Raw genomic sequence first — 18,862 nt, 5'->3', positions numbered from 1 at the left:
CCAGCCACATCAGCAAAACACATATCTCAATATATTTTGTTGGCTCCAGTAAAAAAATATCATTGCAATTGCTCTCATAGCATTTTTTTCTTTCATGGCCCATCAAAATTCACCTTTTCTCCATCCATGCCCCCTAAATTAACATTGTTGCAATTGCTCTTACCCACGAATAAATTAAAAAATGCAAATCTCCATATAAAGATTCTAAGCCTGATAATACCAAAAGCACCCCTTCAGTGAGACATTGACATGTGTCATCACGGAATTTAAGAAGAGGAGATCGGGTTGGGGAGCATCTTGGCCGACCCAGATGTCACCTCAGCCAATACTCCTCGATATAGCCTAATAGGAATAGCCTCGAGAATCGTCTCGCTTATAAAAAAGGAATAGCCTCTGGAACACCAAGTGACCAAAACGTCTCGAGGTATCGAGGAGCATCCATCACTGAACATGAAGGAGATATAAAAAAACATCTTTGAGTTTGTATCAATAAAAAAAATGAAAATATATTTTCCTTTCCTTTGAGTTTGTACCCAAGATTTACCTTCCACCACAAAGGGAATATATGTATTCAATAAAATATACATAGTAAACTATAACAAGAAAGTCATATATCCATATTTGAAGTTGCCAAATTTTAGATATATATATATATATATATATATTATTAAAACCTACAGTAAGTGTTCTTCCTCCATGTTTGCTTGTTAGGCGGATGTTGGTCAATCTTCATACACATCATCTATGGGCACACCCAAAGACCCGGAGATGTCCATAATTTTCGTAGTTTGAATATATATATATATATATATAGGAATTCTTTCATGAGGCCTTAAGATGAGATCCTACCTTTTAAGGTTTACTTTTGGGGTTCAAAATATTTTTTTAAAATCTGAAAAAAGAATATATTTGTGTTTTGATCAGTTTTACGAACCCAACAATATATTTAAATTTTAACAAAAATGTTTTGATTCTTAAAAGTTAGGACCTTATTTTATAACATCACTTTAGGACTTCATAAGAGAATTCCTCTATATATATTGTTGTATATATCTTCTCAATTTTAGATTCTTACATCCTATATATCGTGTAAAGTTTGAATTCTTTTGTTTTCTATCCTCAACTATATAAATACATTTTCATCAATACACACACACACACTATATATATATATATATATATATATATATATATAGCAAATGAGCCATTGGTTGAGTGGCAATGACTTTGCATGTCTTTGACTGAGGTCATGGGTTCTAGTCTCACCTCCTCCGAATATTTACAAGGAGGTGTGTGGGCTTCGTCTGCCCCTACGTGGGCTTGATTTGTGCCTCCTGCGTGGGGCCTGTTGACACCTGTACTTTTAGAGGCTTGATCTGGTGGTGTGTCGTATATTGTGTTTGTACTTGTACTCAAAATATATATATATATATATATATATATATATATAGAAAAATTACACATGTAGCCCATCAGTTTGGTAGCTCATGGGAGCTCAACATATTTATTTCATTGATTTAATCAACGGAATAGCTTTATTCCACTATTTTATCTCATAATTCATTATCCAAAATTTATTGTTTTAATATACATTCCATTATTTTTTTAAAGCACAATCTAGAATTCATTATTTTAGTTTTGAATCCATTGTTTTTGAAATTCCATTGAAAAAAATAATGGAATTAAGATCCACCCGATAAAACTCATCGACAATGGATCTTATTAGAAAGAACTTTATGCGCTCATTCCGAATATGTAATTTTTTTAAAAATCAAACATATATTTTAAGAGTTAAAACGTTTTAGAATTTCGTTTAAAAAACTTGGGCTCCCATGGACTATCACTATATGGACTACCTAACATTATTAATATATATATATATATATATTGACATTCTTACAAGAAATCTTTAGTTGACTTTGAGCTGGATATGTTAATCCATTGAGGCGCCTACTAGGCACATTCATACATGAATTATTGATGATCAATATTTAATCCTATCTAGCTAGCTTGGGCAACAGCCTTGCCACTAGTACTTCTATATAAGTTAGACAAGGAATGAAGGTTTTTACTTTCAAATATACAAATTTGTGAAAAAAACTAACAATATGGCTTCTGATCATCATAGATGCCACATTCGTAGTTATACACTTATTATTGTTCTCTTCCTATGCATGTACCATCCTACCAATATCACAGCCAATCCAGTTCCATGTGTGAGTCTCTCTCTTATTACACACTTGTATATTTATAATACAAGTGGATGATCTCCTGAAATTTGATCTGTTTTCATACACACTCTTCTCTTCTCTTCTCTTCTTTCTTTTCTTTTCTTCTTTTTTAAACTGTGGAACCACCTAGTTACCATGCCTTTCGAACAGTTAAGTATGGATAAATCTCTGGATGTCAGAATAATCTGCACCATGCTGACGACAAGTAAGACTGGATTGATGCTCATGCAGGTGAAATGTAACTCCTAACCCCTCCAGGAAGTGAGCAGACCCATGAAACAAGGAAAACCACAGAAAAATAATCCCAACTACTTCGACTCCCGATCTTAGCGTCATCCCATCCGCCGTAAACCCAGAGATAACCAATTGCTCCATGGTTTGGTTGCACAAACAGCCTTTTAATTGCAAGTGCATATGCATATATGGAGTTGCTAATTGGTTTAATTTGAACAGGAAAATTCACAAAACTGGCTAAATCATGGTGGGGACTTGAAGAACAGAAGATATGCAGACAAGGAAACAAAGATAAACCCTATTACAGCTTCAAAGCTAAAACTGAAGTGGGAGTTCTATGCAGGCAGAGATATTACTGCTACACCAGCAATCTTCAATGGTACCTTGTATTTTCCGAGCTGGAACGGGAACATCTACGCGGTTAAAGCATCGGATGGATCTCTTGTTTGGAAGAAAAATGTGTCTGAAGTTACTGGGATTAATGCACCTGGTTTTATTCGGGGAGTGAATTCGACGGTATCAAGATCAACTCCGACAATAGCAGAAGACCTTGTTATTGTTGGATTATATGCACCTTGTGTTGTTATTGCTCTTGAAATGTTAACAGGGAAGCTTGTCTGGATGACCCAACTTGACAAACATCCTTCAAGTGTTGTCACCATGTCCGGAACTTATTACAATGGGTTAGTACTTTCTTCATCATAGTTAATTCATGCTTAGATCAGTAGATGTACATATATGTATATATAGCCATTCTCACATGTATGAGAACCAAAAATATGAATCAACAACAAAATTAGACCGGGCCACACATTTGCTGTGAGACCCGCCGCATCTATGGTTGAAAAACATGTTGACAAAGTTAGTTCACACTTTTGCTTCACAAGTGAAAAAATATTATATATATATATATAGCATGTACCATTAATTTTTGTCTCTTTATACTGAATGTCAGTTTGTCCCCAACCCTTAAATGGTAAATATTTATTATTGAAATTCTCGGTCCAAACGCATTAAAGATATTATCCGTTCTATGCCACATGCACGCATGAATTTGTTCTTTATAGGCCATCATCATGCATTGGTACTTAAACAAATGAAAATGCGTCTATAATATAAGAGGAATTGAGCTTTGCTTATAAGCCACCAGGTTGGATTATGCCTGATCGATGTGAGAATTCAATATTGACATTTATGAGCCGGATTTTTTTATTTTCTTGGGAGGGTAAACAAATTAAATATATTTTTCTTTAAATACTAATGAAGATATAAATCAATAGAAATGATGAATCTTCTACATATAATGATGTAGTGATGACTATAATATATGTGTATTTAATGTAATAATGTTTTATATAGAAGCTTGCTTACATCATAGTTAGAAATTCAACTTTCGCGACTTGGACCATTTCAAAATTAAACCTAAATTTATTTCTGTTAGATCCATTGACTTTTTTCTGGATATCTCATAATTATCAATCGTTGTAAGTCAAGTAATTTATCATATAACTAAGTCAATAATTTCGTTTATTTTTTGAAACGGATCGAACTCTGATCATCAAGACGATATAGAGCATCCTTATCACTTTAACTAGTGGCTCGATATAATCATTTCGTTTATTGTGTACCCTATACTCCTTTTTTTTTTGTCTTGCAGTTAACATGACAATCTTTGTAATTCTCATTCCTATATTTTATATTTTATTTATCAGGAGTTTCTATGTGGGTGCTTCATCTCTAGAAGAAGGTGCAACCATTGAACAATGTTGAACATTCATAGGCAGCTAAGCCAAACTAGATGTCCGGACGGGTGGGATTATATGGCAAACCTACATGCTTCCTAGTAATCAAGGCCGGAGAGGAGGATATGCAGGAGCAGCAATTTGGGGTAGTAGTCCATCAATTGACATCAATAGAAACCTTGTGTACATTGCCACCGGAAACCTCTACTCCGCGCCAGAAAGGGTGACTGAATGTCAAGAAAGGCAGAACAATCAAACCAGTCCGACACAGCCGGACGAGTGCATTGAGCCTGATAATCACTCAAACTCATTTCTGGCTCTTGAATTGGAGACTGGAAAGATTAGATGGTATCGTCAACTTGGAGGGTACGATGTTTGGTTTTTCGCCTGTAACAATCTTTCGACCCCTAATTGTCCGCCTGGACCCAACCCAGATGCTGATTTTGGTGAGGCACCAATGATGTTGAGTGTGTTTGTTCATGGAAGGATGAAAGACATTGTTGTTGCTGTTCAAAAGAGTGGCTTTGCTTGGGCATTGGATCGTGACAATGGCAGCCTCATTTGGTCTACAGTAAGTCACTTCACTACTCATTAATTTGTGATATCAATTTCTTTTTTTATAATCAAGAACGACACCATGCAAGTTATCCTTAAACATCCGACATGGGTTTTTGACTTAGCTAAGTCGGACCATTCCTAACAGTTTAAACTGATACATTTCAAATGTAGGAAGTTGGACCTGGTGGTATGGCCGGGGGAGGAACCTGGGGATCGGCCACGGACGAAAAGAGGGTGTACACAAACCTAGTGAATTCAAATCGCTACAATTTTACTCTCAAGCCATCCAACAGATTCACAAATGGTGGCTAATGGAGTTGTTTTTGCTGGTTCAACGTTCATATGCCATAACTGGAAAAATTGTTTGGTCATACAAAACAGGAGCTACAGTATATGGAGGGATATCGGTGAGCGATGGTTGTGCATATGTTGGAAATGGATATAATGTTAATTTGGGATCTCTTAATCCATCCTACACAAGTGGAACCTCGCTCTATGCTTTCTGTATCTATTGAAAAACCACATATATACCAAAACTAATGATGTTACTTCTTCAAGAAAAACGTATATATATGTGTGGCCCTACAAAATATTGGACAGCTTGTAATGAAAAATAATAATAATAATAATAAGAGAGTTATGATGTCTTTTTTTTTTTTTAAATGTGATAGACCTGATTATATTAATTTACCCAATAAATTAAGTAATTGAGGTTCGTGGGCACTCGGGCCACCATAAATATAGAATATAGCCTATAGGACTAAGAAAAAAAGAAAAACACAAACACTAAAACTAAATCAGATATCGTCAGACACTACTGGACGACACCGTATAACACTAACACCACCGACAACTGCTGAACGAGGAAGTTATGATGTCTTTTGCTGAAGGAAGCTAATCATAAATGTACTAGGTAGATCATATTCATTCATGAAAACTGATTGACTTGTACGTAAAACCTGTATCACAGAACTCACCTCCAATTAGTGACTTATTTTCAAAGCTACGATAGAAACCAAACAAGTACTAGTTAAGGAAATTTAAGGTAAGGCTTAAGCATCCATAGTGGCGCACCAAATATCCAGCACTCCAAAATCATTCTCTCTCTTCTCATCTATTCTGCGTGGCACAATTTAATTGGATGAGTGAATCTCATAATATACACTATTCATCAACACTCCATACATTCCAACACTTCATACTCATTTTCTTTATTTTCTCTCTTTTCCTTTTTATCGTTCTCTCTCTTCTTTTACATCATCTCTCTCTTTCTTTTCATTTCTCTCTCTTCCTTTTCGTCACCTCTCTCTTCCTTTTCATTACATCTTTCTTCCTTTTCATCATCTCTCTCTTCACTATTCATCAACTATATACATACTCCAACTCTCAAGTATCATTTTTCCACAACTAAATTTTCAAATGTCATTTTTCACCCGTTGTGTGCATGTGACGCTATACTTATCAAAAAAGTAACATTTCAAGTAATTAAAATACACTCCATTATACCCATTGTGAACATCTAACACTTAACTTATCAATAAAGTATCATCTCAAGTACTTCAAAATCATCTCATTGTGGATGCTCAACCATACCATAGCCTTAACAAGGTATGCTCACAACCGCAGACTTGCAGTCCTCTCCTCAAATGGAAATGCCAAACTTTACAACTTTCAACCTAAAGCATCACATTCAGAATAAGCCTTAGCAATCCAAAGAGTGGCATTCATCATCTGGTCGATGCTTAGCCAAGTAAACATGCATCTGACATCATAAAAGGCAGACGTCCAACCTTCCATTGAAAAATAGACGTGACAAACCCGTTGGTACAAAGTTTTTCACCAGTTTTTAGCTCAATACCTTATATACATTTAGTCAGAAAGGACCAATATATAAGTCTGTGCTACAACAAAATAAAGAACATTCGACATCCCAGCCAAGCACATGAAATTATCTCAAGTTACAATGAGATTACAAATGTGGAAAGCTGTTGAGGACAACGCAACCGGGAGGAGGAGCAACCCCCAACAAATTACTTTCAACCTCCTCCAATCATGCTAGAAAGGAAGAGATAGTCAGTCAGCTGTCCAGCTCAGCTCAACAATTTCACGCACTTTCCGGTTGTACTCCCTCTTGTTCTCACTAAACATCCTTGCTGCCTCTGAATTAGCCGGTGAGTTTGGGTTTGGGTCACATAGAAGCGACTGCAAATAGAGAGAAATAAAGGCTTTATATTTTTATAAAAATTGTTTGGCATCAAATGTAAATGAGAGTCTATGTTTTTGTCCCTGCCAATCTATCATGCAACCAAACCATGTTCAACTAAGACACAGTCACATAAAATATTTTCTATAAATCTCTCATGCATTTTGCTGGATAAAATAAAGTCAGATACTGCCAGAATTATATAGACTTGAAAGTTGCTTGGTTTTATCTTCTGAGCCTAAATGCTTGATGTGCTCTTTCCATGCATGAAATCCAGAAGAGAGCAAAAGAGAGGAAAGCATATTTGCATACGATTGCAGATAAAAAAAAAAAATAGTATATTCCTGTTCATACAACGGGCGTTATATTCTTGAAAGCCATAAAATCAACATCAACCAACAAGGTTCTCAGAATCTCGTAGGAAAAATAAGAGAGAGAGTCAGACAAGACCAAAAGAATACTATTTTTTTCAAGGAAATAAATACCTCTTCTATGTGCAATAGAGAGAGGACAAAAGGATAATAGATAGGAAGGCACTGAGAACCAGAAGCTACAGAATAAGCAATCTCAGAATGGAGAATTTGACACCAAGACACCCAAGATTGGGTTTTGATCTTCTTATAAAAGCATATCATCTATCATGCAAAATAATTATGCTATTAATGATTACGTATTCCTTAATTGAAGAATGGATTAAAAGTAGTTTATTTGACATAGAATTATGATCACAAGTTCATGACAATAAGATTATGTACAACTTCTTGTATAACCATCTGCTCAACAAATCAAAAACAGTAATGTCTTAAAAGTGGTTTGTAATCATATAAAATATGACAACATTCGACAGAGAATTAGTATCAGGGGGAATGGATAGACCGACCCACTATCCTCAAACCAACCCATCACCCCAACAAAGAGGCCCGCCCCCTAACAATCCCCTCTTCTTTTTTCACACAAAAAATGGTGTGTGTGGGAGAGAGATCAAGAGATGATATATATATATATATATATATATATATATATATAGTATGATTTTCGTTCAATTCAGAATTTATGAACGATCTATCAATGAATTGAACACTAAGATACCTGAATCGAAGTGAGTATAGCAGCAACATCATAAATTGGACTCCACTGGTTCTGTAAAATATCCAAACAGATACTTCCATCTGCATAGACTGGGAAAGAGAACAAAAAAGTACAGGAATTATAAAATTCTCAAGCCAGGGAAAGATAAAGATAAAGGCATTGGAATCAGAAATTTCAGGGAAATCTGCAGTGTCCTTTTTGCAATAAATGAAAATAAAAAATACAGGAATCACAGAATGTCCCCACAAAGAGATATATTAACTAAAAAAGGATGCCTTAAAAACAAGGACACAAATTTATAAGATACAATATAATTCCTGTTTCCAAAAATGACACCAAAGCAAATAGATGAAAACATGTCAATAACAGGATATCTTCATGACTTCTAGGAAACATCATGAGAGAAACAAACGTGTAGGTGATAAAGAAAAAGGAACCAATGAAACAATTCACCAAGCAACAGGTGAAGATCAAGCTTCTAAAAGGAACTACCAAAAAAAAATTAGTCCAACATACTGTTTGGGTGGAACATTCGAGAAACAAATCGCACTACCGGCGGCTTGTTTGGGTAATCCTCTGAGAACTGAAGAGTCAACTTAAACGTTCCTGAAAAGTTCAAAAGAGCAAAAAAAAAAACATTGGAAGTAAACACCAGATTAGACTAACAGCTATAATGCTGGGAGCGAGGACTACATAAAACTGATTCCCATTCCAGGTAAGACCTAACCAAAATAATGTCTGACGAGATAACAATCATCAGTTTCATCACATCACCAATTACTGCACTACTAAAGACATTCTATGCATATTGTTTGAACTTTGAACCAGAGTGCAACAGCGACACATTCCAATAAATAATAGGAAGCATGAAATAAAATGACATTTGATCATCTGTGATGACTTTTTTGAAAATCATGATGGAAATAGCTATACATTTACATCTGGTGTTTTTTCCCAGTTAAACTGCATAATTGCAACACAGTATAAGTAGATATTTAATAAGTAAATAAAAAATGATAGCATGTAAATGCTGCTCTCAAAATTAATACCACATATTAAAACGTCAACTGCGCCAACCTCATTCAATTAAGTCCATTACAGCTTACAAGTAACTGTATGATACGAAAGCATTCAACCAAAAAGCCTCATCATAGGCTATTCCATTTCAACATGACAACTCAAGCCAAATTATAGTCAAGAAGTAAAGACAATACAAAAGGCAATGTTTGGAAGGTTAAACACAAGGAGCGAGATCAACAAGTTAATGCCAGCACTATAAGCAAGTAATCAGAAACTTAGATCATAATCTTTTCTCTAATCAAGATCATAACAGCAATTATTGACTCACCTCCATCCCAAGGAGTGTCATCAGGACTGCATCATAGCCAAGAAATAGAAAGAAAGATATAAAGTCAGCCAAAGTTGTGTGGAACATATCAATCCATGAAAAAGTAGTATAACAGCATTAAAAAAAACACAGAGATATGGAAAACAATCATCATCATTTTCTGAGTCTTAACCCCCCAATTATTTGGGGTAAAAAAGTAGATATAGGATAAAGGACATAGGAAAGAATTAGAAATGGAAGTATACCCAAATATCACAGCATTCCAGAGCATTATATTGTTGTCATGGGGTGCGCCACTGATGCCAGCAGGAGGATCCTGCTGCAACCTCTTGAAATCCCTCATCAGTCTTTTCTTAGCTGGAGTTGACATCCTCCCCGACTACACATTCAACATATACAGAAACAATAAAAGTTTCAAATTACAACTAAGAAATTCATTATTACAAACACTATTCAAGTCAATCAACAAAACACTAGCTAAATCTGATAAATACTAAAGAAAAAAACTAGTCACAGTCTAGGAAACAAGAATTCTGATCCATAAAGCTGATCCCGACAGATCTGTTTCCACTACTACCACATAACTGAACGTCGCATATCCAAAATTGCTCATCAATCCTTCACTCTCTAAGAATCCAAACCGAGCGCAGATAACCAACAAAACATCAATCATTTTCAAGACCTAAAACAAGCAACAGCACAAAATCTTCGAATAGAACAGGTACAGCTAACAATTAAAACCTCTCCGTATCAAAATCTCAATTGCAATCCAATCAAACAAGATAACTACACAAAATCGAGATACAAACAAAGATGCACAAGCACGTTCACCACGAAAAGCTCAGAGGTATTATCGGTGTTACCTGAGAGGACACGAGGGCGGCGAGTGGAGCTAGGGTTTGACCGAGAATGGAGTACCTCAGGTGCGCCTTCGCGAGGTAGAGAAGTGTCTGTATCGCAGACTTGCAAATTGCGTGAATTATACGCTGGTGCGGCCACAGAAGCCTACTTCAGGTGACGTGGTCTCTACATTGCTATGGCTATGGCTACGCTGCGTTATCAACATCGAATCTTTCGTTGGGCCGCCCTTTCCATTCTTTTTTCGTTTGGATCTGATCGTGTTTAAAGAATAATCACAGATTGGATCAATATTAAATCAAAGCGGGCTTGGATTGATCTAGATCTTGGGCCTATTATTGGGCCTGGCTATGGCTTGGTCTTGTCATGGGCTTGGTCTTATGCTATTCTTGGGCTTATAATTGGGCTTGTTCTTAGGCTTGGGATTGGTTAGAGGATTTATTGGGCTGTCATCATTAGTCACACCCCGCTTTTTTACAAAGACACCCCGACTTAGTCTGACTTTGCATTGACCAGGGATATTTTGAGCTAGTGGAGGCTCTAAACATCCCACTTCGTTCAATACTCTAGAATGCTCTGAACAGGGGAGCTACGAGAACGAGAAGGACGACAGAGACGATCTACCACGGACGAAGAAGCTCCCGCTGCAATGGTGAGTTTTCGATTTGTTTCTTTGATATTGTTCAAACAATGGGTTGTGGTGAGCTGTTTAGGGCTTAGGGTTTCTTCATATGGGTTTTGCAGGATGATGATGACTTTGTTGAAGAAGAGGTTGCGAACGAGGAACTGGAGGGAGATGTAGAGAACAAATATCTTGATACAGAACAAGACAATGACACATCTTGGTTCTTCACCACAGATTTGACTTTCGAAAGTAAAGAAATGGTGATAGAATGGGTTAGGAAAATTGGGCATTCGAATGGTGTGGTGGTTGTTGTCCTGCGTTCGAATGTTAATGATGTCAGTAGGAATCCTAGGGTTATATTTGGGTGTGAGAGGAGTGGCAAGTATAGGGCAAAACCAGTTGCGAAGGAGAAGGGGAAGAGAGTTGTAAAGAGACGGAGGTCGTCAACCAAGAAATGTGACTGTCCGTTCAGGCTGAAAGCTCAGATGGTGGACAGGGATACAAAAACATGGGAGTTAGATGTCACGAATGGTCATCACAATCATGAATTAATGAAGTCAGGAGAGGGTCATAGCTTTGTTGGGAGGCTGAATGAAGAAGAGAAGGATATTGTGGAAAGGCTTGGCAAGACATGAGTGAAAAGCAGAGCAATCCTTAATCAAATTAAGTTGAATGACAAAACAAATGCCTCTACTTTGAGGACAATCTACAATGCCAGAAGCTTGTTGAAGATCAAGGAATTATGTGGGAGAACGCATATGCAACAATTGCAAGAGATTGACAGAGCTTGGGTATGTGACTAAGCATTGTAGCGATCCTACTACGAATGAGGTACAAGATTTATTTTGGGCATACCCTCCTTCAATTAACTTGGCCATTCCATACGTATATATGCTAGATTGTACGTACAAGACGAACAAGTATTGATTGCCGTTGCTTGAAATAGTTGGGGCAACTTCCACAGATAAGACATTTGCTTTGGCATTCTGTTATATGCATTCAGAGAAGGAAGAAAATTATGAATGGGCTCTCAACTGTCTCAAGGAACTTTTGATGAAGAGGAGCTTCCAGGTGTGTTTGTTATGGACCGTGAGCTTGCTCTACTGAATGCTGTAAGGCAGGTATTCCCTCTTGCAAAGAGAATGTTGTGTCGTGTTCATATTGAGAGAAATGTTTTCAGTAAATGTATAGGGTTTTTTAAAATCAAAGCTGATTTTGATGATTTTATGGCACATTTTGCTAAATTGATGCACTCTGCTAATTGTTTGGAGTACGACAACAATATGACATTGTTAATTCAGAAATTCAAGGCATGGCCAGCTGCCTTAACTTATGTGACAGAGTCCTGGTTGTGCAAGTATAAGGAGTTATTTGTTTCTGCCTGGATTGATCAACACCTGCACCTAGGAATCAGAAGTAATGGTTGACAAGAGTGCCACTTAGATTCAGAAATCACTTGTACAAGAACCTAGTTGGAGTAGTATCAACAGCTGCCTTGGTGAAAATAGAATCAGAAGTAATGGTTGCTCAGAAGATGGGTGTGGATCCTGCTGCTTGCAATCACAAGAACTTACTCACTCTTGGCTTGCCTTGTGCACATATGATTGGAGCTTGTCTCTTAGATGGCATAAGCATATCTATTAGTGATGTCCACAACCTGTGGAAGAAATTGAATTTAAATAAGTATGTTAATGATTCAAACCAGGTGGTGACAATAGACACAGAGATGGAAGCAATAAACAAGAGATTCAGAGATGCAACTACTGCGCAGAAACTTGAATTGAAGAAACAACTACAAGTACTTGCAGAACCTGTATTGACAGATGCATTAGAGCCAAAGAAGAAGGTTGATGTGAGGGGCAGGAAACAGCATGCTAAGAAGCGTAGGTTTACAAATCCTGTCTCTACCAAGCGTGAACCTTCTGAATTTGAACATATTTTAGAGAGTCATGTCATTGAAGATGTTCAAGCAACACAACAGTCTCAAGTTGGCAGTAGTATGAAGCTCAAAGTGCATCGAACCAAGAAGCCTAATACTGCTAATTGGGTCACACGATTTCCAGAATTTATTCGTCCACACATTACACATATAACTGATGTTCCAGGAGATGGAAATTGTGGATATAGAGTAATTGCCAACTTTCTTGGTTTAGGTGATGATGGTTGGAAGAATGTACGTATTGATCTTTTGGAAGAGCTGAAGAAACATCGTGATGAATACAACAAGGTACTATCTCCATTGACATCCTCTGATGAACTTATAGATTCTGTTGATTGTTTAGATAGTTATGCTGATATGAGGCATTGGATGACCATGCCTAACATGGGCAATGTTATTGCATCCTGCTATAATGTTCCAGTAGTTCACATATCAGAAGTACAATGTCTGACTTTTCTGCCACTAAGGGGATCCACCATCATTTGAGGCCAGCAAAGATATACTCACAATCGACTATATCAATGGATCTCATTTTGTTAGAGTGAAATTAGTTGATGATTCACCAATACCACCTGTCTCAAAGATGTGGCTTGATCATCGGCATACAAGAGCTAGGCATTGGCTAACACAGTACACTAACAGGATAGACAAGTTTAGGAGCATCATAGCTGCAAGGAAGACAAGTATGGCCACTGTTGAGGTCATTGACTGATCAAGTGTGTCTCTGTCTATTGTAAATGTGGGTTGATCATGTTCTGTTTTTTTTTTTTTTTTTGTCTTCAAATATGACTCTGTTTTGATCTTTATTGTTCTGGGAATCATGTAACTAGCTGCATTTGGTGTCATTTTTTTTTTTTTATTTTGCTAAGCATGCACTAACTAATGAATTGCATACTTTGTTTTTGAATGGTAATGCAACTAATCCCCTTTTTTGATCACTGTTATGGGCATGGGGTGTATTCCTAAATTTTCTATTTTTTTTTGTACTTTGGGTGCCATTAGAAAATTTTAAAAAAAATTGGGTTGCTGATAAACTGGGGTGTCTTTGTAAAAACACGGGGTGTGACTAAAGCCACCTAAAAAATAATCACAGATTGGATCAATATTAATCAAAGCGGGCTTGGATTGATCTAGATCTTGGGCCTGGCTATGGCTTGGTCTTGTCATGGGCTTGGTCTTATGCTATTCTTGGGCTTATAATTGGGCTTGTTCTTAGGCTTGGGATTGGTTAGAGGATTTATTGGGCTGTCATCATTAGTGCAAATATTGCTAGATGAGTAAGTTTTACGCCATATACCCTCTTTTTTCATCGGAATTCACCTCACATTTCCACAGTTTAAAAACTCATATCATCTTATTGCAAGAGTTGAATATACAACTCACAACCAAACGGACTCTATGTTTCAACATGAAATGTTGCAAGACCAAGTTGATATTCTCATGCGCATTTAAAATACGGACGTAAAATGTAGATTTATGTTTTTACCATTGAGTCAAAACATGTGGAACTTAAAGTAGTGATTCTCACTTGTCATTTTATTTAACTAAACCCTCAAAAAATTGTCGAAAATTTAAATTCTTATTTTAAGTGCGTATAGGAGAATTCAGGCGTCAGCTCACCCTCTCCTCTCTAAAACAATTTACTACCAAGTTGGGCCTTTTGCGATGATGATGACCCAACAAGCGTGCAACTTTGACCCCAATTAAGTGCGACCCCACATTTTGTGTCCAAAACAAGTCCACGTTAAGAATTCTTGTCGTAAGCACCCAACGAGTGTCCTCAAATGTTGGAAATGATGTCTCCAACAACAAACTCCGAATTAAACTTCATTTTCCCTTCGATGTTGTCACCAAATGCCAACTCAGGACAAGCTAAAATTATCCAAAAAAAAAAAAAAAAACAAAGAAAGAAAGAATCAAAAGTTAAAACAAAAGTGTAGATGAAAGTCTTCACAAAAAAAAAGTTACACTTTGTAGCACTTTCTCATTGAACTAATTGAAGTCCCCTTTTCAATGTTTCTAGAACACTTTGGTTCTGTTTCCTCCTATGTACAGACACACTATATTTTTTCTAAACAAAGTCACCAAACGAATGCCTGTGTTCCCAAAGAAGAAAGAACGCACCAACATAAACATGAAACAAAAAAAAGAAAAGCTTCCACTGCTTCGCGTGCCACTGAAAGTATGGTGTATGTTCAGCGGTGGTGGTATGGCGAGGATGGCGGAGATGGTTGAGCTCATTTTTCCACAATCGGTGGTCCTCTGTACAGTGCTCCAACTACAGCTAAATCCTCAGGTTTCTCCCTCTCTTGAAGCCACGCATAACCTTCCTCCTCCTCTTCAGGCACTGAGAGCCCGTTAACTGAGATTTGGAAGAGAGTCAAATGATAGGATTTTTCGTGAGTAAGAGAACAATGGTTCAGTTCCTACAATGACTGAGAAATTATAGTGACACAGACCTGAGAACTTGGTATAAGGGAAATCGTAGTAGTACATGCAGTGTCGTCCGTCAGGATCGGAGTATGGAGGACCAAGAACATCAAGCACTGCACACTGTGTCACTGCGGTGAAGCAATGAAGGTTGCCCCCATCAGAAGGATAAAGGATCGAGGTGTTGCAAGGAGCAGTGAAGTCAGAGTCAACCTTCAGCTTAGCCAAACGGAAATCAGGTTGCTTTCCTGCATTAGCAAAAAGATTATGCAGTGCAAATTTATCTTCCAAGCACATGATTGAAAAGCAAAAGAAAATGAAGTCCTTTGCTCGAAGAAGATACATTGTTACATGATATGAGTGATTGTCTGAATGATTCAAGGCAAATTTAACATTTCATCAAATAAAATAGTAACATCTCTCTCCAACAAGTATTCTAGTTCTCTAAACAACTTTATTTTTACAACATGAAACGCACGACGGCAAATGTAAGCACAGCATATATACCTTCAGAGTTCGTCATAGCTGGTACACAAGGTGCATCAGCCACCCAATCATACGACTTGATGTGCAATGTCCCAAAAAGAAGCTTACTGAAAACCGTCATTCCGGGGTGATTATGGAGAGGCAGGACACCTGATGGCGGCAAGCAGAAGATCCCAATCTGTAATAATTGAAATATTAGAGAAACATAGCCTATGAATTTGGCGTCATACTTTATATGACAGTTGCATACCGAAAATTGGTCACATTCATAGAGGTGCAAATAAGTAATTGCTGGGGTTCTCCGCCCGATGGTTGGACTAAAATATGGCATATTGGGAGTTAGGCCAACATCTCCGGGCTTGAAGTCATCTGCACATAAAACAGAGGCTTGTAAGTGCCAGAAAAAGAAAAAAAAAGGGGGTAGGCAGGGGTAGCTCACATCACAATTCTAGAAGCAACAGCCGCCGACATATAACATTTGCCCAGGAATTCAGGGCTTCTATGCCCATCCGTCATATACTGATTACTTCTGTAAATGGTTATATACCACAAAATCCTATGATTATACTTGAAGAGAAGGGGATAGTTTCGTCTGAAACCGCACCGGCACCGGAAAGATTTCCACCAAGGCATTTACGTACAAAGGACGACGCAGTTCAAATTGTAATAAATCTTCAATCACCTTTCTCAAACACCTCAAGATCATCTTGATATGTAGTAAGTGAAAAAGAAAATTCAATCACTTTGCTTTACAATATGAAACATTATGCAGCAAATGATGCATTTTCATACAGACCTAGCTGTAAAAATTGAGAGTACAAAATTATGTTTATAGCCGCTGAACAAATCTGGCCAACATAATTAAGTGCTCTTCCTTGAATTGTTTATGAAATCCAAACAGCACAGCCTCAGAAGTCAGAACCCTTCATTGCAATCCAATATTCAATTTTGAAAACATATCATATAAACAAATCAAATTGTTTGAATAAGACCAACATTAGGGCTGATGCCGAATAGCCTTTATAATTCCAACCAAAATGAGATCCCAAACAAAATAACATAGGAGAGCCCTTCAATGCAGTTTAATTTTTCAAATTTGTCCATGAAGAAAACAAAAGGAAAATTTAACACTAAACACAAATCAACACCAAAATTGGGTAAACTTTCATTGATCATATATATAAAGTAACATACCCAAAATCACCCGTAGCTTATCGATACTCTCTGGAGAAGGAACAATGCCAGGTCCACCGGAGGAGAACACCCCCTTGCACGTCTCAAACAGCCTTTGAACAGGCGTCATGGCCATCTTGCGGTTGCGTCGCCGACTCGTCCTTAGGCTGCTATTCGCAGAAATGGTGGCAGTAGTATTGGGGAACGAATTCGAATTGGTGTGTTTACCCTTAGTCAATTGGCAATGCTCCTTGTTCCTCTTATTACTTTTTGTTTCAAACCCCATTCAGCCTCTGAATTCCACAAACAAATACCTAAAACATTCCAGAAACCACTAATTATCAGAACAAACGATGGAATCTAGGCCCAAAAAAAACATGAGTAATGCATAAAAATCTCAAAACCCACATAATTTTGCACCTTCAGCTTTGGAGACCAACTCAAATCCGAGATGGGTATTGAAGAACATACAAAAATATCAACTGGGTAGATAAGATTAAGATTAAGGGCTTCAAGAAAAGCATACAAGGTATGATAGAAAAAGGACAGTTGCTAAGAAAAATCTCCTCTTTAGGAATTTGGGTTGTTTGTACGGAAAGCGAGGTAAAAGGAATACATAGATGTGAAAACAAGCATCTCTGTAATAGCTCTGTGGATGAATGCGATGGTGGTTGGGGGGTATAAAAGGGTGATCTGGGGTTGATAGCATGGAAATACATTTGGTTTTTTCTTCAGACTCAAAACCAGGGGCCATGCTTTGTATTTTCTATGGGCGATTCCAAACTTCCAACAGCGGATTTTTATCCAAGTCTTCATTTTTGTCTTCTCTTACCTATTATGCCCCTACCTTTCCAAATTCTGACATTTCTATTTCTTGAATTTCTATTTACACCCTAAAATCTTCTTCCTTTTTAACTCTTCTTCATTTATTTGGACTTTTTTCTTCTAAAATTGCAGTTTAAGCCAGCTGTTTTGAGAATTTCCCTATTTTGGCAGTAAATTTGTAATATTGTATTTTCATGCTTTGTTATGATATGTTAGTATATTTGTTTCATAAGAACCCTAGAGGTAATCAATTTAATTGTAATAACTTCTTCTTTTTTAATGCATTCACCACTCTCTTTTGTATTTCTACTTGTGGCTCATCTTAGTTTTGGGAAGTTTATAACAATAAAAATTTAATATATTTCATAACAATTGTGTTGAGGTGTAACAATGACGGATTCAGAAATTCTAGTCATTAGAGACACATTGTACGGTACATGAGGGGCTAGGCATAATGACAAATAAAAGGAAATTCGAATTATATTGATTATAAGATATATTTATAACATGTACAAATATTAAATCGAGATATTCACTCTACGACAACTTCCAACATCTACTTATGTCAAATCACTGCGATCATCATGCTATTAATATGTTGTTAAGGGGTACAATTGCAATATAGCTTTTAGGTTTTGTATAAAATACAATACAGAATGAGTATAAATAAAAACCCAAGATTCTCTCTTTTTTCTCCTTGCAGTTTATTAATTTAACAAAGTTTTTTACTTCAAAAATACAAAATTTAGGCAAGCCAGAGGAGAGGGCAAAATTGAAAATCAAAAGTATTTTGCAGTTACGAATAAACCCATATAGAGAAACAACTGAAGATCATAAAAGCAGGGTTGGTGTTGATATATACCTGCATGCATGAGAAAGGAGAGTCATGTATATGGGTCTCTTACACTTAAATCTTTATCTTTATTGACACCTGCAGTTTAGCTATAGATACATATATACTTATCCTTGTCCCCATCCTCTTTTGCCAATCAAGAATTGCGTGCTCACTTGTCTATTTTTATGCATTATTGAATTAAGACAAAATCTTTGTTTCTAAGCGTATGATTGCTGTTAAGAACAATTCATTTTCCCACAAAACACACACAAAGGTGAGAGGGATG

General features: G+C 36.9%; 2 protein-coding genes and 1 pseudogene across 3 annotated transcripts; 1 reads left to right on the top strand and 2 right to left on the bottom strand.

The window, feature by feature from the left end:
- The first annotated feature begins 2,050 nt into the window (after positions 1-2,050).
- Positions 2,051-5,322, top strand: LOC119980144 (annotated as a pseudogene).
- Positions 5,323-6,528: 1,206 nt separating this feature from the next.
- On the bottom strand, positions 6,529-10,425 carry LOC119980008 (ubiquitin-conjugating enzyme E2 2-like). The gene is made up of 6 exons (XM_038822649.1): positions 10,269-10,425; positions 9,651-9,784; positions 9,406-9,431; positions 8,574-8,663; positions 8,058-8,146; positions 6,529-6,967 (listed from the first exon to the last, which is right to left on the bottom strand). Exons 2-6 carry the CDS (start codon positions 9,773-9,775, stop codon positions 6,839-6,841), a joined length of 459 nt encoding a protein of 152 aa, XP_038678577.1. The 5' UTR covers positions 9,776-9,784; positions 10,269-10,425; the 3' UTR covers positions 6,529-6,838.
- Positions 10,426-14,779: 4,354 nt separating this feature from the next.
- LOC120015985 (plant cysteine oxidase 2-like) lies at positions 14,780-17,603 on the bottom strand. Of its 2 annotated transcripts, none has more exons than XM_038868526.1 (6): positions 17,325-17,603; positions 16,938-17,230; positions 15,994-16,112; positions 15,765-15,921; positions 15,287-15,505; positions 14,780-15,189 (listed from the first exon to the last, which is right to left on the bottom strand). In XM_038868526.1, the coding sequence occupies exons 2-6, from the start codon at positions 17,200-17,202 to the stop codon at positions 15,065-15,067; spliced, it is 885 nt and encodes a 294-aa protein (XP_038724454.1). In that variant the 5' UTR covers positions 17,203-17,230; positions 17,325-17,603; the 3' UTR covers positions 14,780-15,064. The 2 variants fall into 2 exon arrangements, with proteins under 2 accessions (XP_038724454.1, XP_038724453.1); XM_038868525.1 differs by having other exon boundaries at positions 17,337-17,602.
- Between the last annotated feature and the right edge of the window lie 1,259 nt (positions 17,604-18,862).

This window comes from Tripterygium wilfordii, chromosome 15 (genome assembly GCF_013401445.1).
Source record: "Tripterygium wilfordii isolate XIE 37 chromosome 15, ASM1340144v1, whole genome shotgun sequence".
NCBI lineage: Eukaryota > Viridiplantae > Streptophyta > Magnoliopsida > Celastrales > Celastraceae > Tripterygium > Tripterygium wilfordii.
This window is presented reverse-complemented; position numbering and strand designations above follow the sequence as displayed.